The sequence below is a fragment of the Leuciscus leuciscus genome (assembly GCF_965113295.1).
Source record: "Leuciscus leuciscus genome assembly, chromosome: 8".
In the NCBI taxonomy this organism is placed as follows: Eukaryota; Metazoa; Chordata; class Actinopteri; order Cypriniformes; family Leuciscidae; genus Leuciscus; species Leuciscus leuciscus.
In genome coordinates this window covers 3285318-3310317 of record NC_138732.1, presented here as the reverse complement: position 1 = coordinate 3310317, position 25000 = coordinate 3285318, and the positions used below count along the sequence as shown (strand labels likewise).

At 37.1% G+C, this 25000-nt stretch overlaps 1 protein-coding gene and 1 long non-coding RNA gene across 2 annotated transcripts in view; one reads left to right on the top strand and one right to left on the bottom strand.

Moving 5' to 3' along the window:
- Positions 1-25000, bottom strand: part of pigg (phosphatidylinositol glycan anchor biosynthesis class G (EMM blood group)) — a 153066-nt gene that overhangs the window by 107807 nt on the left and 20259 nt on the right. Inside the window, exons 3-4 of the mRNA XM_082178698.1 lie at positions 22317-22526; positions 17545-17733 (exon numbers count right to left, since the gene is read on the bottom strand). Coding sequence (XP_082034824.1) covers positions 17545-17733; positions 22317-22526 — 399 coding nt within the window. The remainder of the gene's footprint in view (positions 1-17544; positions 17734-22316; positions 22527-25000) is intronic.
- LOC309504195 lies at positions 12608-17537 on the top strand. Its single transcript, XR_014208004.1, has 3 exons — positions 12608-14778; positions 16530-16835; positions 16965-17537. It is a non-coding gene; the product is annotated as an uncharacterized lncRNA (long non-coding RNA).

Sequence of the window (25000 nt, the reverse complement as noted above, 5' to 3'; positions counted from 1 at the left end):
GCAAGTTTTGATTTCAGAAAAAAGTGTTTATTATTAAAACCAGAGCAAAATGTTCTTACCCCCATTAATTAGATATTTTTTCTTGTTTTAAGAAATTTATTTGAGATTTTTCTTTTTTCCTTACATTTTTTCAAAATTAGGTATAAAACAAGAAAAAAAATATTTGAATGGGCTAAGAAAATATTCTAGTTTTTAGTTTTTTTTATAAAATCATAAACTCGCTTAATTTTGATAAATCTTTCAGAAAAATAGACTTAAGTCATTTTGCATCTCCAGTAAATGTGTCTGTACTGAAAGTCCCCCTGGGGGTCAATAATTTCATCCCTAATTTTAACTCATATTTGATAATCAAAAAGACATTTGAATGTTTGTTTGTTTTCCTGTGAAAAATGTCTTCATGCCTTTAAATATCTTGAATGTAACTCGACACCCTTGCCTCATTTAGTATGCACGGCTCTATGAATATGCAAACGAGCCCCGCCTCCACTCACTCACTCAGCTCAGAGATCCACTGGTTGACGATCACACGTTGATCTGATTGGTTACAAGGTAGTTTGTGACATCAGAAACACCAGCGATTTCAAAGCGTGTTTTTGAGACTGTCTTTGGTTCACTGCAGTTTTAAGGAGGAAATACTCAGCAATGCTGTCGACTTATGAACTTATATCTTAAAGCATATTAAACACACCATGTAGACACATAAAGTGAGCTGCACTAATGAGATCGGGAGTCTCAGGCTGTAACATGTGTTCATATCACAGGGTTAAAGATAAAGAACAGCGTAAGAGTTTTTTAAAAGGGGATTTACTGTCGGCATCATAAAAACACACTGAAAATAGAGCATTTCCCCTCATGATTTAATCCTAGGAAGCTTAAAGCAGAACAAAACTAATAAAGAAAGGCGACATTGTACCAAAAAGAGCTTTTGTAAAATAATTCAACATCAAGCCGCCGCCGGGAGTTTCGGGAGACGAGAGCAACAGAGAATTTATCTGAGTGATTTGTTCAGAAGTGACTGAATCAAACGGACTATTATTAAGTGATTTCTGACTTCAGGATAGAGCGGTTTGGTTGGAGAAAAGGAGCGAGCTGGAAGAGGGAAGCGAGGGAAATGTGAAAATGGAAAACGGTACAGGAGTGAGAGACGTGGAGTGCCGTTTAATAACGCTTTCAGAGAAACCTGAGGAATTACAGGCGCTTTAGAGCAGGAGCTCAGCCATTATTTACTCACCCAAACACTGTCTTCTGTGGAACATCACAGGAGAAATTCTAATTCTAATTCCACTTTCCTCTCTAAATAGAATTCACACATGCACTTATTCAATGTCAAAGACTGATTGATTTTTTTTTGTCTATATATTTTTTATTAATTTGTATTTCAGTTTTAGTTTTAGTTATATTAGTGCATCAAATTAAACTACATGAAAATGGGAAATATTGCCTTGGCTGAAATAAATAAATGTTTTTGTTTTTTTTATTTCAAGTAACAAACAATTTATGATGATTTCAGTTTTAGTTGCAACAACAACCCTGAATAAAACTAAAACTATTTAAAAACAAAAATCACTTTATTGAAATAAAAATGAAATAAATTTTTTTTTCCATCTAATATTTATAAATAAATAATATAAATATTAAATGATAAACTTAAACATCATTTAGCCTTGGCAACTAAATGAAATAAATATTTTCTAAGTTACAATACTGCTATCACAAAAACTAAGACTGACATAAAACATTTATTAAAGCTATATAGAAATATTAAAATGATTCAAAGTTACAACGCTCAAAGTTCAAAGCAAAGGGAGATATTTGCTTTTAAAGAAATTGCTTTTTAAGAACTACAACAAACGACTGGTAGAGACTACACCACATTCCTCCAGGGTTAGTGACATCACAAACCCTAAAATTTACATAAACCCCACCCCCGGGAACAAGATTTATAGATTTTCATGACAGACTGTGCTAATCAATGATTAGAAGATAGTTAACTCTACATCAGCAACATAAATTTAAACAAACAAAAAAGTTTTAGAAATTTTCAGGACACCAGCTCTTGAAGCTCCGCCCCCTGTGTCGGGAGAAGCAGCTCATTTGCATTTAAAGGGACAGACACAAAAACGGTGTGTTTTTGCTCACGCTCAAAAAGTGACAATTTTAACATGCTATATAAAAATATCTGTGGGGTATTTTGAGCTAAAGCTTCACACACACACTCTGGGGACATCAGAGACTTATTTTACATCTTGTGAAAAGGGCATTATACCACCCCTTTAAATAATACTCAAATAATTCTTCAGCTCTGCTTTTGTGTTCCACCGCAGAAAGAAGCTCATGTACAATTTGTAAATCCTATTGCTTTCATAATGAAATACAGACATGGAGAGAGAGAGAGAGAGAGAGCGCGAGAGAGAGAGAGAGAGAGAGCGCGAGGGAGAGAAAGAGAGCGAGAGAGGGAGAGGGAGAGGGAGAGGGAGAGGGAGAGGGAGAGGGAGAGAGAGAGAGAGAGAGAGAGAGAGAGAGAGAGAGAGAGAGAGAGAGAGAGGAGTATGATAATGTTAGTTGTAGTTGTCTATGCCTGACCACAAAATATTTAAAATAAAATAAAACTTTATAAAGTTAAAGTTAAAGTTAAGAAGACAGTGAGATGAGAAACAAGCGATGGGACGCAGGGAATAGTTTAGAAGAACTCAAAGCTGAGGAGTTTCCACAGAAAGAAACGCTCCTGATCCTCCTTTTATATGCACAGGAAGACTCGTTCTCTCAGGAGAATCTTTAACACTGGCCCTTTAATGGAGGAGAATAACTCCAGCTTATAAACTGATGAAGAGAAGGACTCTTTTACCTCCTCCGTTACCCTTCATCCCCTCATCCCTTCATCCCCCATATGAAAATGATGGGTCGACGACTTGAGAGACTATCAAAGAAAACTGTATACTGATTATCTTTTTTCATATAAAAGTGCATTGACTGCTGCTAAATCCTCTTTTTATTCTGACATTATCAGTACCAATGAAAATAACAATCGGACTTTACTTTTCACTATCAACAATTTACCTGTAGACACTGGAAATCACCTCACCTCCACAGCTCAGTGTAACACATTTTGGGAATTTGTTTTATACAAAAATGACCAATATTCACCACCAGTTGAAATCTTCTGCCTCTGCATACAACTGTCCACCCTTGACTACCACACTGGGTTCCACCATTCTCCATTCTATCAACTTTCCAGCTTCCATCAGTCGAAGAAATCACTATACTCATCACTACGTCCAAGAATTCTTCCGGTCTGCTTGATCCATGGTTAAAACCTGTCTGCCCTCTATCTTACCGATCATAACGTCTATAATCAACTCCTCTCCACTTACTTCCACTGTTCCTACATCTCTCAAAATTGCTTCTGTCGCCCCGATTCTGAAGAAACCTTGTTTGGATCCTAATGACCCAAATAACTATCGCCCCATCTCCAACCTCCCATTCATTACCAAACTTTTGGAACGGATTATAGCGACTCAACTTCAAGCCCACCTGCACAACAATAACCTCCACGAACCTTTTCAGTCTGGTTTCCGCCACAATCACAGCACTGAAACAGCCCTGGTAAAAATTACAAATGATCTCCTACTTGCAGCTGACAATGGCCTTTTGTCCATTCTGGTTCTTCTCGACCTCACTGCAACCTTTGATACCATCTCTCATACAATTCTTTTGGAACGTCTGGCTGCCATCGGGATCGCTAACAATGCACTAATCTGGTTCAGATCATATCTACATAATAGAAAACAGTTCATTCAGGGAAAAAAATGTCACATCAAAATCTACAACAGTCACCCATGGTGTTCCTCAGAGCTCAGTGCTGGGACCACTGCTTTTTATCATTTATATATTACCTCTCGCTCCTTTGGGATCAATTTTCATTGTTACGCCGACAATACACAACTATATCTCTCCGCCTCTCTTCCCCCCCCTCCACTCTCACCTCCTGTCTGCAAGCTATTAGCAACTGGATGTCAATCAATCTTCTCAAACTCAATGGAAATAAAAGTGAGGTTCTCCTCATTGGTTCAAAGGCCACACTCTCCAAAAGTCACTCGTTTACTATATCAGTTGATGGCTCTCCGATTCCCACCTCCTCCCAAGTCAAAAGTCTAGGTGTCATTCTTTAGGCCCTCACATCAGCAATATCACTCGGACTTCTTACTTTCCCCTCCGCAACATCTCTAGACTCCGCCCCTCCCTCTCCCATAACAATACACAGGTCCTTATTCATGCCCTGATCACATGAATACTGCAACGCCCTCCTCATTGGCTCCTCAAATAAACTTCTCCATCGCCTCCAATCCATTCAGAACTCGGCAGCTTGGATTATTACCTGCACCAGATCAACTGACCACGTCACACCGCTTCTTACTCAGCTCCACTGGCTTCCTGTTCCTCACCGGATCAACTACAAAATTCTTCTGCTTACCTTCAAAAACCTCCAAGACCTTGCCCCCCTCATACCTCTCAGACCTGCTTCTTCCCTATAATCCTCCTCGAACACTTTGTTCCTCCACGGCTGATATTTTAACTGTACCAACGTTCAGACTTAGCACCATGGGGGCTAGAGCCTACAGCCCCACGTCTCGGGAATTCTCTCCCACTTCACATTCGCCAACTGGACTCTCTCCATCAATTCACATCACACCTTAAAACACATCTGTTTAGATTAGCTTATCCTATATACATTTCATCATTCCAATTTAATTTCCTGGACTTTATGGTTTTAGGATCAAGATCGTACTTATTATTTAGATTTTACTATTGATATTATTGTTGGGCTTGTATTAATGTCTTGTTTATTTTTTCTGTACGGTGTCCTTGGGTGTCTTGAAAGGCGCCAACAAATAAAATTATTATTATTATTATTATTATTATTATTATTTTCCCCTCATCCCCACACCCCCTCATCCCCACACCCCCTCATCCCCATCCTCACATCCCCATCCTCACATCCCCACACCCCCATTCTCACATCCCCACACCCCCACATCCCCACACCCCCTCATCCCCACACCCCCTCATCCCCACACCCCTCATCCCCACACCCCCTCATCCCCACACCCCCTCATCCCCACACCCCCTCATCCCCACACCCCCTCATCCCCACACCCCCTCATCCCCTCATCCCCTCATCCCCTCATCCCCACACCCCCTCATCCCCTCATCCCCACATCCCCACATCCCCACACCCCCTCATCCCCACATTGTTAGATGATGATATCTAGTGCATTAATGTCACTGAAGTGTTAAAGTGTTAAATCATTATAAGAGTTTAGCAGTGAAGTCCTTGAGTCAGGATCTCCACCCATGATGCTCTGGGGCAGAGTTATGAGAGTATTTGACATGGCTCTGTCAACAGGCGTCTGAAACGAGGGGTCAAAGGTCACGGCGAGCGCTCAGTCACCTCAATGACGGACTTTCAATGCCGTCCATTACTGTGCGATTTCCATTTAAACTCAGCGGAACGTGCAAGGTCTCGCAGCGCTGCAGTATTCATGCAGGAGGACAAGCTTTTCTCAGGTTATGAATCATAAAATCATCTAACGGTAAACATGACCGTTACCCTCCGCATACTTCGGCCCAAAACAAGACGAACGAGAGATCTGCATGTAATAATACAGAGGAATCAGTGTGTGTGAACACACAGATGCGGCCAGTCTTTAAATCCATCAAAGATATGCACGAATCAATCTCCAAACCATATATCAATTTATTGTTTTTAAAGATAGATATACATAATGATACATAGACATTTTAAGTATAGAAGTATATGATTAGTGAATGTGATTACATGAATGAACATTTCTAATAATACTATTTATATTATATTATAATGCAACAACAAAAATGATAAAAAAATATGTTATATAAACATATGTATTTTAATAACAATAATAATTGCTTTTAATATATGATCATTTCATAATAATAATAACATGATAAGTGAATGTGATTACATAATGACAATTTATGATAATAACACTGATATTTTATTATAATGCAAAAATATTAATACGTTTTATAATTATATATCATATAATTTATTATTATTATTATTATTATTATTAATATGATAATTTAATTAAAACATAAGTGAATGTGATTATATAAATGAACATGTTTAATAATAAAAAGTATATTTTTAAGTATATTTTATATAAGTATATATATAATATTTGCAAAACAGAAACACTGTAAGAAACACTGGCATAGTGTTATGAAAAATATGAAAATATATTAAACATACAAAAAAGATATGAAAAAGAAACAAAAAAAGAAAAACAAGCAGAGTAAAAGAGAGAGAGAAATATGTGAGAAATCTCATTAGTTGTGATGGTTTCTACAGTTTAGTCCACCCATGAGAAACACAAACAGGAAGTCACAGAATGAACATGTTAAACCGAATCTCGTCGGTCCAAAAGCATCTCAGAAATAATTGAAATATTCACAGCTTAAATATTCAACCTTGTTGAATTTCAGCCCATAGAAATGCAAGCCCTGAAAATACAATGCATTAAAATGCAAGCATGGTTAATGCAATGCATATTTATTCAAGTAGTGCAATTCAACAGGCTTTTTTTGTTTCAAAAACATTAGGCATTATTTTTCTTCCATAAATATTTGGCCGGATACAACTATTTGAAAATCTGGAATCTGAGGGTACAAAAAAATAAAATAAATAGAAACATTGAGAAAATCTCCTTTAAAGTTGTTCATTTATGTTCACGATTGTGCAGCATTCACTCACAGAAATACATGTTTTATATATTTACGGTAGGAAATGTACAAAATATCTTCATGGAACATGATCTTAACTTAATATCCTAATAATATCCTAATAATCCTAATAAATCCTAAAAAATCGATAATTTTGACCCATACAATGTATTGTTGGCTATTGCCACAGATATACCCGTGCGACTCGAGACTGGTGACGTGATCCAGGGTCACATATTAGAGTGATTTGTGAAGGATCATGAGACACTGAAGACTGGAGTAATGATGCTGAAAATTCAGCTTTGATCACGAAATTCACATAGAAAACTGCAGTTTTAAATTATAAAAACCTTGAAATTAAAAGCATATTTAATCTGGGAAAGCTGATCAAAAGTTAAACTGAAATTAATTATTTCCTACCATGTCCTTCTAAAGCCATACAAATTTATTTATTTTTGTAATACAAAAAGATATATTTGTGAAGAAGAATTTTAATGAATTGAAACGAAGGCAAAATGACAATAAAGAGCCATGAAAGCATCACAAAATGTGACTTTATTCTAAATTCATACGATAGTTCTGTGTGAGTGACAGACCGAAGTAAATCGCAGGACATCTTGACATCCGCTTCGGTTCACAAGTTGATACGTGAAACAGAAATAGGCATAATCATTTATGAACCTCACAAGCTTCAATCAATATTCATTGTACAGTAATTGCAGGAAAAGTAGTTTGGGCCAGTATTACTGAGACTCTGCAGGCCTGAGACTCATAAACTGTGAAAATGAGTGGAGCTTTTTATTTAAAATTAGCTTTACCTATTAGTGGAGGATCTGAAGGCTGCACTAACGCTGACGGGCCATTTTCCCATGATCCTTTGCCCTTCTTAAACAATGATAAGGCAGCAGTATAGCGCTGATCACAGCTGATACAGTGAGCAGAAACGGTGTTTGCATGCACCATTCTCACACAATTCTGAATAGACATCTAAACAAAATTACATGTAATTTACTAAAGGTTCTGACAAATTGATAATTGCTGCAGTCTATTTAAAAATATTTTATTACTTTAAATTATTTATTTTTTTTAATCTGAATGAATGATTCAATGACTCACTCATAAAGACTTCACTTGTTTCATTACCAGATGAATCAGTGTTTTTGAACAAATCTCTTGAATGAATGATTCAATGACTCACTTATAAAGACTTTGCTATATTATTGCTGGATGAATCAGTGTTTTTGAACAAATCTCTTGAATGAATGATTCAATGACTCACTCATAAAGACTTCACTTGTTTCATTACCAGATGAATCTGCGTTTTTGAACAAATCTCTTGAATGAATGATTCAATGACTCACTTATAAAGACTTCGCTATATTAATGCTGGATGAATCAGCGTTTTTAAACAAATCTCTTGAGTGAATGATTCAATGACTCACTTATAAAAAATTCGCTTTATTATTGCTGGATGAATCAGTGTTTTTGAACAAATCTCTTTGAATGAATGATTCAATGACTCACTTATAAAGACTTTGCTATATTATTGCTGGATGAATCAGTGTTTTTGAACAAATCTCTTGAATGAATGATTCAATGACTCACTTACAAAGACTTCACTTGTTTCATTACCAGAAGAATCAGTGTTTTTGAACAAATCTCTTGAATGAATGATTCATTGACTCACTCATAAAGACTTCACTTGTTTCATTACCAGATGAATCAGTGTTTGAACTAATCTCTTGAATGAATGATTCAATCACTCACTCATAAAGACTTCAACTTGTTTCATTACCAGATGAATCAGTGTTTTTGAACAAATCTCTTGAATGAATGATTCAATCACTCACTCATAAAGACTTCAACTTGTTTCATTACCAGATGAATCAGTGTTTTTGAACAAATCTCTTGAATGAATGATTCAATGACTCACTTATAAAGACTTCGCTATATAATTCCTGGATGAATCAGTGTTTTTAAACAAATCTCTTGAACGAATGATTCAATGACTCACTTATAAAGTCTTTGCTTGTTTCATTACCAGATGAATCTGCGTTTTTGAACAAATCTCTTGAATGAATGATTCAATGACTCACTTATAAAGACTTCACTTGTTTCATTACCAGATGAATCAGTGTTTTTAAACAAATCTCTTGAGTGAATGATTCAATGACTCACTTATAAAGACTTCGCTATATTATTGCTGGATGAATCAGTGTTTTTGAACAAATCTCTTGAGTGAATGATTCAATGACTCACTTATAAAGACTTCGCTATATTATTGCTGGATGAATCAGTGTTTTTGAACAAATCTCTTGAGTGAATGATTCAATGACTCACTTATAAAGACTTCGCTATATTATTGCTGGATGAATCAGTGTTTTTGAACAAATCTCTTGAATGAATGATTCAATGACTCACTTATAAAGACTTTGCTATATTATTGCTGGATGAATCAGTGTTTTTGAACAAATCTCTTGAATGAATGATTCAATGACTCACTCATAAAGACTTCACTTGTTTCATTACCAGATGAATCTGCGTTTTTGAACAAATCTCTTGAATGAATGATTCAATGACTCACTTATAAAGACTTCGCTATATTATTGCTGGATGAATCAGCGTTTTTAAACAAATCTCTTGAGTGAATGATTCAATGACTCACTTATAAAAAATTCGCTTTATTATTGCTGGATGAATCAGTGTTTTTGAACAAATCTCTTGAATTAATGATTTAATGACTCATAAAGACTTCGCTATATTATTGCTGGATGAATCAGCGTTTTTAAACAAATATCTTGAGTGAATGAATGATTCAATGAATATTTAACAGTCACTTGTCGACACCTACTGGTGTAACAATATAATTAAAACAATCTTCATTTAAAGTTAATTTTGCTCTATTTTGATCGCTACCGTAGACATCAGTGTTTAAATTCGAAATATAAACTTTAATCCCAGTATTTGTGTGATAATATGAATATTTGTAAGAGAAATAATGATACTGTGATGTTGAAAAGCCGTTTCTATAAATGCTCTCTCTTGATTTTGTCAAAGGTTTAATAGACATGAGTGAATCGTTGTCATTCAGGAATGAGATCGCGTGGGTGTTTGAATCGAGATCTTGATCTTTGAACGATTAATCGCGTCGAGGCCACTCCTCCTGACGTTCCTCTGCTTCTACATGGATGAAAAATGAGCAGATCGAAAGAAAACGTGCTGGTTAAAGAAGAGCAGAGGAGAAGAATGACCCGCTGATCTCAGGGGACGAGGACCTGCACAATTTTTCACAGGTAATGAGAGCGAAGGCAAGACAGAAAGAGAGGAATGAGTAACAGAACACAATGTGTGTCAGCAGGGTCCAAAATGAACAGACAATGAAAAAAAGACATGAACGTGTGAGTTATGGATGTGATTCAGACTTATGAATCCATCACTAAACAAGCAAGTCTTGAAGCACAACCAGAAATGAAGCAAGAACTGTTTTGTGTAAAGGTCAGGGTTATTATCATGAACTAAAACTTTTTTAAACATTTCTGTTAATTGAAATAAAGCTGAAATTAAATAAAATATTTAATATTATTTAAAAGTAAACAAAATGATAAATGTTGGCCTGGCAATAAACTGAAATAATTCTTATTTAAAGTTGAAGCACTTAAATTATTAACTGGAAATAAATAAATGAACTAAAACTGAAATAAAGAGAAAAATAAATTAAACCTAAATAGAATTTTTTTTAACTAAATTAATTAAATGACAAAAGCACATAACAAAGCCACTAAAATTATGATTGACATGAAAACTAAAAATATAAAAAATAAAAGCTAATTTAACATTAATAAAACTAAAATAAAACAGGGCTCATAAAACAGTATCAATACTGACCATAAAGATTATAAAATATTATTATTAATAATATTATTAAAGGGCTAATGGTAAGATTTTTTAAGAAGACCCGTAGTTCAGATTTGACTCAACAAATATATATAATAATCTCTACAATAATTACAGATAATATGGTAACACTTTACAATAAGATCACATTAGTTCAACTAACATTAACTAACAGTGAGCCATACATTTGTTAGTGCATTTATTACTCTTATCCCTATTATTATTTTTGCAACCAAATTATGTCCAAATTATGTTAAATGACTTCACCATGGTGAAAAATATTGAACAAGAAATGTTCAATACATCACAGAAGCCCAAATATGTAACTTTCCAAGGCATAAAAACATGATACCAAACTCATCTGTTCATTTCCTCTCGCTCTAGCTAACTCTCCTTCTCTTCCCTCCGTCATATGCACACAATCCCACCCGGAGCTCGATTCACACAGATATCAGGGAGGAATCAATCTCCAATTCAACTAGGGTACAGAAACTCCGGTTTTAAGGCGAGAAACCCTGAGAGCAGGAAACTGTATTCCCAGACATCATTTCACGCTGTATTTGAGCTTCCAAGATCAGCAAGACGACATTATTCAAAGTCACCACTGAATGTTTCCAACGAAATTTGCATGGCAGCCCAAAACGCCCAATTAAAGCCGTCCTCGGGGCGAGAGAAAGCAGGAATCGCAGACATGACAAACAACTTCCACCATCCACAGGTGTAAAGCAACTCTCAGATCAATATGAGGAAACCTATCAGAGAAATGGACACGACATAAAATCGATAACACCACATGAGTCTCTTCATACATTCTAATTGCTGATTGTTTTTATTTGTCATTTCTTTTCCACTTATAAATTCCATAACGATGGATGGATGGATGGATGGATGGATGGATGGATGGATGGATGTATGGACGGACGGACGGACGGACGGACGGATAAATGGATGGATGGATGGATGGATGGATAAATGGATGTATGGATGGATGGATAAATGGATGGATAAATGGATGGATGTATGTATGGATGGATGGATAAATGTATGTATGTATGGATGGATAGATGGATAAATGGATGGATAAATGGATGGATAAATGGATGGATAAATGGATGGATAAATGGATGGATAAATGGATGGATGGATGGACGGATGGACGGACGGACGGACGGACGGACGGACGGATGGATGGATAAATGGATGGATGGATGGATGGATGGATAGATGGATGTATGGATGGATGGATAAATGGATGGATGGATGGATGGATGGATGGATGGATGGATAAATGGATGTATGGATGGATGGATAAATGTATGGATGTATGGATGGATGGATAAATGTATGGATGGATGGATAAATGGATGTATGGACGGATGGACGGATGGACGGATGGATGGACGGATGGACGGATGGACGGATGGATGGATGGATGGATGGATGGATGGATGGATGGATGGATAGAAGGATGTATGGATGGATGGATGGACGGATGGACGGATGGATGGATAAATGGATGGATGGATGGATGGATGGATGGATGGATGGACGGATGGACGGACGGACGGACGGACGGACGGATGGATGGATAAATGGATGGATGGATGGATAGATGGATGGATGGATGGATGGACGGATGGACGGATGGATGGATGGATGGATAAATGGATGGATGGATGGATAGATGGATGTATGGATGGATGGATGGACGGATGGACGGATGGATGGATAAATGGATGGATGGATGGATGGATAGATGGATGGACGGATGGACGGACGGACGGACGGACGGACGGACGGACGGACGGATGGATGGATGGAATAATAAAATATGACAAGAACTCAGAGTTATCAAATCAGTTGATATTTCACTGGTTTTGTCCATAATATTATACTATAATACAATATAATATAATTATATAATACTATAATATTAATATTATGTCCATTATTAGACTGTCTCATAAATGAATTATGCTATCTGTTAAATTTAACTACACAATTAGATAATACCAGTTTAGCTCAACCAATCACCAAGCAATGCTTCATTCTGTTCAGTCTGTGTGTAAAAAGAGCATTAGCAATTAAAGACAAAACACTTCAGCAAAACATGATCAGCTCAAAGTGTCGGAATAATATTTGCTCCCAAATTTTTGTAAATTTTACTGGTAGTCACTGTATGAAGACTTTTTGGGTATAATGTCTCACAGTTTACTTTATTTTGCTCTCCTCACTTACACAAATGAACTATAGAGGAAAAAAATATCACATTATATCTGGCGTCTGACTAATTTTTGGTTTGACTGTACTTATTACTCCCTATAAATGCTCTTTTTCTGTTCTCATAGTACATTTAGCTCTTTTATCCCGAAAGATCAAGGTAAGTGTGAGATTTCCTGAAAGTCGTTCTTGCTGTGGATGTTACTGACGCACCGTTTTATCATGTTCTAAAATTCATTGTTACTTAAGGCAGCGCTCTGTATAACCTGTATAAGATCTGCGTGATGATTAATGAGCGGTGGATGTGTTCCTCTGATGCTGTAGGGAGTTAAACTCTCTCGCCTGCAGAGGGAACAGATTTCACATGCAGATATTATAACGGCAGCAGGGCTAAAGTAGGACGCAGCTGGTTATACAGATGTCACCAATATAGAGGCGCGTTTAGGCCTCGTGACGGAATAAAGATGAGTGCATTTCCTCTTTCTCCAGTGTGTAATGTTGCTGTTAGAGCATGAAAAAGCTCTGGGTTCTTCTCTATATCAGTGTTCCTGAACTCCTGAAACGCCTCCATTGTAGTCTTGAGTTTCTTCCGGGAACGAACACATCACAATATTCCTCATTCTAATAATTAATGCGCAGAATAAAGGGGCGGGGCCTGGTTGAGTTAGTTAGTAGTGTGTTAAACTGGTGGTTATGGTAAGGGCCGGGACATTTCCCAAACACACTCGAAGCGCTCGACCAATCACAACACACTGCTCCAGCCGACCAATCAGAGCACAGTGTGCTTTTCAGAAGGAGGGGCTTCATAGAGACAGGAAGTAAACAGAGCGTTACTGACAGACTGGGAAGAGAGGAGCCGCAACAATGGAGAATATGAGGAAAATAATCAACATTCAAGCAGGAAAACATGTTCTAGTAGACTGAATTTTGTGCCAAACTAGGAGCTAACAGTAGTTCTGCAAATCAGCCAGGGCGAATCTCACACGGATAAATGTGCATAATTACACAATTACGCAATTACCCAGAGCGGACTCGCTGACGTGAACTACAGGTTACATTCACCGTCGACACAATGATGTTTTAGGCCTGAGTATTGAACGTTTATGACTGGAAATGAGAGTGACTGATGTGTCTGGAAAGTTTTTAAGTTCTCATATGAGAGTTTCCATGGCAACTATGAGATCTATAATGTGAACGCAACACTGTTTGGCCTATTTATACAGTAAAATCCAGCGTGAAACATCACTGAGATTCACATCATCTGTTCATCTGCCAAAAAAACCCAACTAACCTAACTTTTATGTTTGAAAAAGACGTGATTTCTGTGGAGGTTTGCTAGTGTTGAAACCAGTGTTATTTTAGTATTATTGTAAATATTAAAAGGGTGGTATATTGCCCTTTTCACAAGATGCTAAATAAGTCTCTGAGTGTGTGTGTGAAGTTTTAGCTCAAAATACCCCACAGATATTTTTATATAACATGTTAAAGTTGTCCATTTTTGAGGGTGACCAAAAACACACCGTTTTGTGTCTGTCCCTTTAAATGCAAATGAGCTGCTGCTCCCGGCACAGGGGGCGGAGCTACAAGAGCTTGTGTCCTTTTACCTCACACACACATGCACTGAACATTTCAAAAACTTTTAGCCTTTTATGTTCAAACCGAAGTCAGAAAATGATGGAGAGACTCAAGAAGAAGTGACAACATGTAGAAGCAACAGGACATTTCTGAATGATTAGTTGATGAATTTATGTAGCTTATTTGTTGTTATCTTCTAGTCATTGATTAGCATATTCTGTCTTGATAATCTATAAATCGTGTTCTGGGGGCGGGGTTTATGTAAATTCTAGGGTTGGTGATGTCACTAACCCGGGAGGAATGTGGTGTAGTCTCTACCAGCCGTTTGTTGTAGTCCTTAACCCTCTGGGGACCAAGCTGTTTTTGGGGCCCTTGAGATGTTCTGACATGCTCTGACATTTGTGCTTTTTTCAGTTATTTATAAACATGTTAATGGCAAAGGTGTAAATTCACTCTATATAGCACAAACAGGCCTACCATAATATGCGAGCAACATGTATGTAGATGTTTGTATTTTTAAGAGAATAATGTTTATGCGTGGTTATTTAAAAAAATAAAAATGAAAGTTGCTGAAATAAGACCACAAAACTCATACAAAATATGTGCCCACAAGACTTTTGACTAATGGATGTTTTCTCTTGGAGTTCTAGCTTCAAAATTATGTGAAAATAGTCTTGCTTTATCGTTCACAAAAAAAAATACATTGATTTAAATGGTGTAAAACAGGTTTTGCTTGGAAAGCCAATATGCGAGGGGGAGGAGTAGTTTACACCTTAGATTACCCAGTCCCACCCACTCTGCATAATGACTCTGCATAATTAGCCATTCATTCAGGTGTGACACTGACTGAGCCACAATGCAAGGACAAAATAGCCTATATATTTAGAAGAAGACTTATATTGACCATTTAAGATTTTGCTTACATCTATCTTGTAAATATGTTTTGCTATTTTATTAAAAAGGTTACAATTACAACAATAATTACAATTTCAGCAATATTTCTGCAAAAAAAGTACTCTTTCTTTGTAAAAAAAAAAAAAAAAGATTATAGGCCTACATTTTATCATATGTATTCATTAGTTTGAATATAGCCAACATTGGAACATCTTAGTCTATGACTTTATTTTTGACAAAATAGTATTTTATATATATGAGCAGAAAAGCTTATTTGATGTGACAGTATATTCTACAGTAAAAACTGTACCCAAATCTAGTCAACAAAATGTTGTCTTTCATACTTCGCCTGACTGTAACGCAGTAACTGTAACTGTAAAAGCAGTTTATTCTTTCACACACAGACGCGCGATTCATATTTAGGCTAAACAGTCTTTACAAATATGTACCCTTCATTCATCTCACAGAAACGCTATTCATATTATAGAAACGCGATTCATCTTTTTGTTTACATAAGCCTACAACGTTATTCCATAACGTTATTCCACATTAACACTTGAGAAAGGATAACTTAGCCTACCTCACTCCTCAGCGGGATCTGCTCCTCATATCAGCACGGAAAATTTTCTCCATAAGGTAGGCTATATTATGCCTCTTTGTTTACAGCTGATGTGGGGGCGTTTCACAGACTGAAATGGTTCTCAGAATTTGCGTTTGAATAGCACGCGCTCTCCGGGGCGTGGTCAAATTACTTTTGAATGGCTCCTAATGAGCTCGACTGGAGTCGCTCTCTTTTTATACAGATTACAGAAGCTGATAATATTTGTTTTTTATATAAATTACTTCATTTAAAAGCTGCGATCTCAAGCTTTATGCCCGTGGGTCTGTTTGCCTGTTTGACTGAATTTTCGCGGAGTTATAGATAATTTTCGAACGCGTTTCAAATGGGAGTTTACTGACAGAGAGAAGGCAGAAATAGCATCATGTTAGTTTTTCTTTATTTGTCAAAAAGCAAAACACTTTATTTGTATTGTGAGTATACAGAAAAAAAATAGAAACTGAACAGGATCGATTGATGTATTACACGAAAATGAAAGATCAAAATTAACAGAGCATTTTGTGTTTATTTTTCATTGCTAAAAAAAAAAACGAGCAAAACGCGCGGGCGCGTTTTTGGTCCCCAGAGGGTTGTCCTTAAAAAGCGATTTCTGTAAAAGCAAATATCTCCCTTTGCTTTGAACTTTGAGCGTCGTAACTTTGCAGATGTTGTTTATGATCAAACAGCAACATTACACACTAACTAAAGTTAGAAAAGTCAAATCAATAAACCACCCCTTTAATATTTTGAATTGGCTTTTATTTTCATGCTGACTTTTGGCCGTCTGCCAGAAGCTAGTTACTTTAGTTGATAAAGTTTAAAATATGGATATTTTTCTTACACAAACGCATCACTTCACTTCAGAAGGCCTTTATGAACCCCCGCAGAGCCTGTGGAGCACTTTAATCATGAATAGATGCACTTTTATCATGGAAAGATGCACTTTTATGATGGATAGATGCACTTTTATGATGGATAGATGCACTTTTATTTTGGATAGATGCACTTTTATGATGGATAGATGCACTTTTATCATGAATAGATGCACTTTTATCATGGATAGATGCACTTTTATGATGGATAGATGCACTTTTATGATGGATAGATGCACTTTTATGATGGATGGATGGATGCACTTTAATCATGAATAGATGCACTTTTATGATGGATAGATGCACTTTTATGATGGATAGATGCACTTTTATCATGAATATATGCACTTTTATGATGGATAGATGCACTTTTATCATAAATAGATGCTCTTTTATGATGGATAGATGCACTTTAATCATGAATAGATGCACTTTGATGGACTTCCAAAAACAAAAACCCATTCACTCCCATTATAAAGCTTGGAAGAGCCAGGACGTTTTTTAATATAACTCTGATTGTATTCGTCTGAAAGAAGAATGTCATACACACCTAGGATGATTTCAGGGTGAGTAAATCATGGGCTAATATACATTTTTGGGTGAACTATCCCTTTAAGAAAAGAAGGTTTTTAGAGAAACACAAACATGCACCGAAAAGATCCGACAGCATCATGAAGTCGCCGCTTCTTTCGGTCTGATCCGAGATGCTGAAGAGAAACTGAAACTCACCTTTGATATGAGCGAGGAGTGAATCTTCTTGATGATGTCGTCCATCTCCATCAGTTTGGGTCCTATCAGGGAGCTGTGAGGTCCGCTGATGTGCCCGATGTGATCCAGACCAAGGTAATGTAGGATCAGAATATCCCAGTCGTCCCGCTTCAGCGTGCCGTCCAGGTGACGGGTCACGTTATTGTCCACCTGAGGGAACGAGACCGAGAGATTAAAATCTGAGAGAGGGTGAGAAGAAATAAGACTTTAAAGCCCTATTCGGACGGGATTAACTTTACAAGGGTAGATGGAGTGATGTAATTTTACCACAGGACGTCTGTAATATTAATGGCCAATTCGCACAAGATAAGAGATCTCAGTAAAACTAGCAGAAGTGTGAGAGTAACTCGATTTACACACCGCCGTCACTCCTGTCGTCATGTGTGTGTTACGCTGCTTCCTAATATCACGTGCGCAAACACATATAACCTATATTTATATATATAAAACAGTTATGTCCGGTTGAACGATGTATTAACAGGGTTCGTACACATTTTTACCATTAAATTTCCATGACTTTTCCAAGACTTTTCCATGACTTAAAGGTAAATATTCATGACATAGTTTTCCATAAAACATCTGTGTATACATGTTAATTAACTCCTTGTGGGCGGGTAACGTTAGTAGCGGATGAAAAATCTAAATGTGCTTGAAGAGCTCTTTTCCAAAATGCGATAAACGCCATAAAAAAAAAAATAAAAAAAAAACGAGATTGTTAACAGATCATTAGAAGTCCTCAAAATTAGTCAAACTAATCTTATATTCTCTCTCTCTCTCAATTTTAATTGTTTATTAATAAACAAGTATTTTCTGTTTCGACTGCAAAGACGAAGTTGACTGACTCGCGATCTTCTTAGTAGTGAACACGCCGGAGAGAAATGCACATTTCATACGGATTAGGCTACATCGTTTTATTTTGTTTTGAATTGTTCTGTTTAAAAGTAGATATTTCTGTAGATAATAGATATAGGCCTATTTCAGTTTTGTTTAGGTCTGTGAGGCGAGTAGGCTACCTTTTACGCTGAGTTTCGGTTCATGGATGATCCAGTTCACTCCGGCGCCTCTGTGTCGTGATTATCTATTTTCTGCTATTTACTTTTTATTTAGGCTATTAAGCAATTGGTTAATGAAACATTTTAAAATCAAGATACAATTAATACAAAACGAAATTCGTTTAGGAAGGCTTTGTGCTTTCTGTTTGAGGTCTCTGTGTAAGTTTTAAAGTCTTTTAGTGCCGCTCTCAGAGGACTCATTACCGTAATGGAGAACGGTCACGTAACATTGTTTTTTCCTCATAAATGTGAACACGGAAAATAAAAGACCAAATAAATTTTTTTAAAGAAAAAAATCATATATATTTTAAATGTTTAACAAAGAGGCAAAAAGTCATAAACAAAAATCAGAAAATTTGTCGATATTTTTTTCTTTTTCGCACAGCATTTGGTGTAGCCTACAGTTCAAATTTAAATGTTGGCGTTCAACTTTGCGTTTTAAAAATAGCCTACTTACAACAACCCTTCATTTTTCGTTTTTCATTTGGGGGTTAAAGGAAAAACGAGTGGACACAAAAGAACACGGACCTTTTGGACAGAAAGAATACATGAAAGCCAGGGTTCCTTATTAAATTCATAAAAGAAACAATACAGGGATAGCCTACTCTCAAAGAAATGCCACAATCAAGGGAGAAACATGAAGAAACTTAGCATATAGCCTATGTGCCGTTCGCATAAGGGTCTTTCCCTGACATTAATACTTGGATAAGACATTAATAATAATAATTTGTAGGGCGGTGGGTGAGATATAAACCTACTAACGTCCTCCGTTGCCATGATTTTTGGAATGACTGATCGAAAAAAAAAAAAAAGTTTTAGTCGGTTAATGGAAACGCCATCCTTTTGCAATAGTTATTTATCGATATTTAGAAGAAAAAAAAAGTTTTGCTCAAATCTGTAATGGAAAGGCACATACGAAGCTATATGAAAATGCAAAGCAGCTTATTTTAATTTGAAGCACTGAGCTGATGACAGCAACACAAGTCCTCAGTGCCGTAGAAAAGCGCTGAATGAGTTCCCCTTCATGTCCGTTTCAGCGCTTTTCTGCGGCACTGAGGACAGCGACTAAAACTAGATGGGCCAAAAGAAATGGGTCCCCTTTCATGTCCGTTTCAGCGCTTTTAGTTAATGGAAACGCGTCATTTCGCCTCTGACGCGCGTAAATTTCTAGACACGTCAGGCGCGAATTTGACGCGCTATTCGCGTCCGGTGTGAACGCACAGTAAAACGAAAAAAGTATTGCAATTTGTTTCCCCAATTTTATTAATTAAACAAATTCAAGTACACAGATATTTTGAAAAACAAATTTCCATGACTTTTCCAAAACTTTATGAGTTTATTCATTTTCCAAAACTTTTCCAGGCCTGGAAATTGCCATTTTAAAAATCCATGACTTTTCCAGGTTTTTCATGACCGTACGAACCCTGTATTAATTAACTTCAGATCGGATTGTATTGGTAATAGACACTAACGCTAAAAGATGTTTCGTGCCTCTAACAAGAGCTGTCGATCTTCTCTCTGATCTGAATGGTGTGTGTGAAACACTTGAGTTTTGCCACAGACTCGTTCCAGCATCTAGAAGCGTCTCCATACTTGAAAAAACGCGGAAAACTACTTTTAAACAGGAAATGACAGAATATTTACGTACATATTTACAGCGGGTGTATTCGCACGGGATCAGTATTACCTAGGGTCATTTTTTTATTGAAAAACCTTTTTACTGAAGGTAAAAGTCGCTGTAATCTTTACTGACATTGTCCGTCATCATCACTGAGATGCACATTCAGACAGGACTAAAGTCACAGTGAAGCTCTGGTAATTATTACTTTACCCCTCCTCTACATGTTACACTAGTCCCGTCCGAATAGGGCTTTAGACTCAGTCAAAAACCAACATAAGCTTGTAAGGTTGAGGAATCATGACCCCTTGAAAAAATTTTATTGTGAAATTCGTTAACCATCTGGTGCTCTTCGCGTGTCTGTCAAAAACGACCAAAACTTATTTTTTTATTTCAATTAAATGTATGTACTATATTTTAGTTCGATAATGTTTTTTATTTAATATTTTGTATTTTTAGGGTATTTTATGGCACTAAATTATATTTACGCTGTACTTATAATCCATTTATTCACTTTTTGAGCATAGACCTGAAAATTAAATCTCCAACTTAAACTGTCGTAAATCTTGAATGCTTTAGAGCAACAGACTGAAGTTTGATTTATTTTCAAAGACGACACTTGGCAGATTATTGCTGAAGTGAAAAAAGTTTTAAAAAGTGAACTGAATTTTTTTACTGAATTTTACATTTATTGTTAAAATAAATACTATTTAAATTTTGTATATGAAATATAAAATATTGTGTTCAAAATTGGAGCTTAATATGTCAAAAAATGAGCTTTTAGTGAGAGTGTGTTCGGCTGCAGTACCAACCGCTTCCACTGGAGGAATTTCGTCTCATTCATTTCTAATGTACGGTGGCCGAGAAGGGTCACAACACAAACAAACGCCACAACAACTACATATTCAGAAAACGCATACAAACGCCACAACAACTACATATTCAGAAAACAACTTCGTCGATTTCACATCACGTACGCTGCAAATATTCACAGCACGAGCAAATAGGGAAACGAACTGCAAACTGCAAAGACACAACGGAAATGTTTCCAGGGGGACCATAATCAGTGACGGCTACAAGAGGTAAGTGTTTCCAGAGCCCGTCTACGGCCTTATTAGACATTCTCTGGTGTTTCTCTTTTATTATGACAGACTTGTCGATGTGCTCTGATACCGAAGTGGTTTGCAGCACAAAACGGACAGAACATTTCAATCTGAAAAATAAATAAATAGTTCAGATATCAGGACAACAATGTACAAACGCCGGTAATGCATCTATTTAGTGACCAGAAGCGAGCTAGCCAGCTAACAACGTTGGCAGAACGTTTAACAATTATCTGCGTGGACTAATAAGTTATGGGGACAATAACTTAATATGTTGAAAACACACAAAACCACTTCGGTATCAGAGCACATCGACAAGTCTGTCATAATAAAAGAGAAACACTTACCTCTTGTAGCCGTCACTGATTATGGTCCCCCTGGAAACATTTCCGTTGTGTCTTTGCAGTTTGCAGTTCGTTTCCCTATTTGCTCGTGCTGTGAATATTTGCAGCGTACGTGATGTGAAATCGACGAAGTTGTTTTCTGAATATGTAGTTGTTGTGGCGTTTGTATGTGTTTTCTGAATATGTAGTTGTTGTGGCGTTTGTTTGTGTTGTAACCCTTCTCGGCCACCGTACTAATGCGCTCATTTCTGACCGCGAGGAGCACAAGTGTGACTATTTTTATCAGGACTGTTTAACCTGTTCATGAATTTTTGTGTGTTCACACAGTAAGTGCCAAACCCTTTACCAAGTTTCGTATGAATTCCATTCCTATGAAGTAAAAAAAATTAAATAAAACCAAATGTAAAAATTTTCGGTCACAAACGACCGAAGAGCACCACATGCTAAACGTGACTCTATTCATGGGTTTCATCAGGTCCCTTTCCACAGGTGTATAAAATCAAGCACCTAGATTATGAATGAGGACTGCATTGTGCTTGATTAATACACCTGTGGAAAGGGACCGGATGAAATCCATGAATACGACACACACTTTTGAGTTCTGCTCCTCTCTCACCTCGGTGTAGTCGGACACGAAAAACGAGGTGGTGCCGTCGTGCTCCATGAAGTGTTTGGGAAAGAGCCGAACCCACGTGTCGTCGCCGTAGAAGATGATGCGTTTGCCGGCGCTCTTGGCCTGCCAGATGAGGTTATCCTCCAGCAGAGCCGGAGAGTTCAGGTTCATCACCACGTCTATGAAGCCCGGGATGCTGCCGGTGGTCAGAGCCTGATGAGAGAACACAAACATCACAGTTTAAAGAGGAGCTTTTCTACTTTCGTCACATCTTTATCTTTCTTCAGTGTGTAATGTTGCTGTTTGATCATGAAAAAGCTCTGCAAAGTCACACAGTTCTTCTCCATATCAGTGTCAGTGTTTCTGAACTCCTGAAACGCCTCCATTGTAGTCTTGAGTTTCTTCCGGGAACGAACACGTCACAATATTCCTCATTATAATAATTCATGCGCAGAATAAAGGGGCGAGGCCTGGCTGAGTTAGTTAGTAGTGTGCGGTTATGGGAAGGGGCGGGACATTTCCCAAACACACTCGAGGCGCTCGACCAATCACAACACACTGATCCAGCCAACCAATCAGAGCACAGTGTGCTTTTCAGAAGGAGGGGCTTCATAGAGACAGGAACTAAACAGAGCGTTACTGACAGACTGGGAAGAGAGGAGCCGCAACAATGGAGAATATGAGGAAAATAATCAACATTCAAGCAGGAAAACCTGTTCTAGTAGAGCCTGAAACAACATCAAGACTGTTAAAGGGCCCTCTTTAAGAAACCAAAACACAGCTTTACTATCCAAAGAGGGCTTAAAGAAGGGCCCTAAATGATTTAAGAGTACTTTGAAGAGAGCAGTCAAAACTTATAACATCACACCCATGAGCTCATTACTCCATCTTAATGCTATTTTAAAGGCTCCTAATGTTATTTTAGAGTCTCCTACAACAGGTTTACACGCATCTAAGGTCAAAAACACTTTAATGTCCTCATAATCTCCAGTGCAGCATCAGCTCTTTTCTGTCAGTGTCTGAAACGCTTCAGTCTCTCTAAGCCCTGCCTCTCTGAGAGCTGCTCTGCTCTGATTGGTCAGAAAGCAAACGCTCATTATCATATCTGAATCTCAGCTCTTGATCTCAGTGATACGAACAGTAACGATGGCGTGGGTTTTACCGTATCAATCTCAGAAAACAGCGTCGAACAACATGAACAACACGAACCAAACTCTTCCAGTCTCAGATAAACTACAGTGTTTGAGGGCGGAGCTAAGAGACGCTGCTCAGCCAATCAAAACCACAGGCTGGCATTATGCAAATTAGTTACACGCCTATGTAGGAAGTGAGACTGGAATTACTGACGACTCGTTTCAGTTCAGAATCACTTCTTTCTTTTGGGACACAATAACTTTTGCAGACCTTGTACATCCACAAACATCTCTATTACACACCATTTTAAAAAAGGAATAAAAGGGGCAAAAATCTGAAAATATCAGCAAAAATCTGTATAAAAAGCATCATGTTTCAACAGCACAGACACAAACATATGCAACTTATGAAGGAAACTCTCTCTTTTTTTTTTTTTTTTACCCAGAGAGCAACAAAATACATTAATATGTGCAACACGACAAAACATTTGCAATGAATTTAGAGTATATGCGTATGCATTTATGAGCTCACGTAAGGCATTAGAAATAAAAATGTAAATATAGCCTCTATAAAAAGTTTGACTGCTCCGTTTATGTCTTGAAAACTATACTAAAGTTTTCACAGCTGATATAAAAGGAGGCAGAGCACACAAGAAATATGTGTGGAAAAATGATTTTGGACAAGAAAAGCCTGTTATTTTTTTTATTTCTCGGCTCATAAAGTCTCATATTTATACCGTCTGATTATATAAAGGCGTAAATATGAATGTAAATGACCAGGCACGCTAAAATAGGCCAGACGCCTGATGAGCTACTCTGGGAAACAGAACCACTACATTTACAAACTCCTTGTATTTTCACGAGGAGAAAAACTCAACATGAAACCTTTCGCTCGCCTTCCTGGAGAACCCAAACATGATTCCCTCACACACACACACACACACGGCTCTCAGGAACGCCATTGCCTAATGATGAAAACAAGCTATACACACACACACGCTTCGAGACCAGCCCTCGTGTTTGCGCTGTATTATAATGAGGGTATTGATTGCGTGTCTGTTAGTGTACACAACACAATTACTGTCATCTAGCGTAACGTCTCCGTGATAATTAACACACACACACACACACACACACACAGAGAGAGAGAGAGAGACGAGGGGGAAATGTGTCATCATGAACATCACTCCATCTCGCTCTTATTAGATTATTGCACAGGTGTTTCCATCAGTCACTCGCTCTCGATTTCAATGCTTTTAGAAATATAATAGTTTGATGTACTGTATAGACTCACCAAAAACACATTTATTTTGATTAAAAATACTGTAAAAAATGTGAAATATTTTTATAATTTAAATCAGCTTTTTCTATGTGAATATATAATAAAGTGTAATTTATTCCTGTGATCAAAGCTGAGTGTTCAGCATCATAACTCCAGTCTTCAGTGTCACATGATCCTTCACAAATCATTCTAATATGATGATTTGATGCTCGAGAAATATTTCTGATTAATATCAATGTTCAAAACAGTTCATATTTTTGTGGAAACTGTGA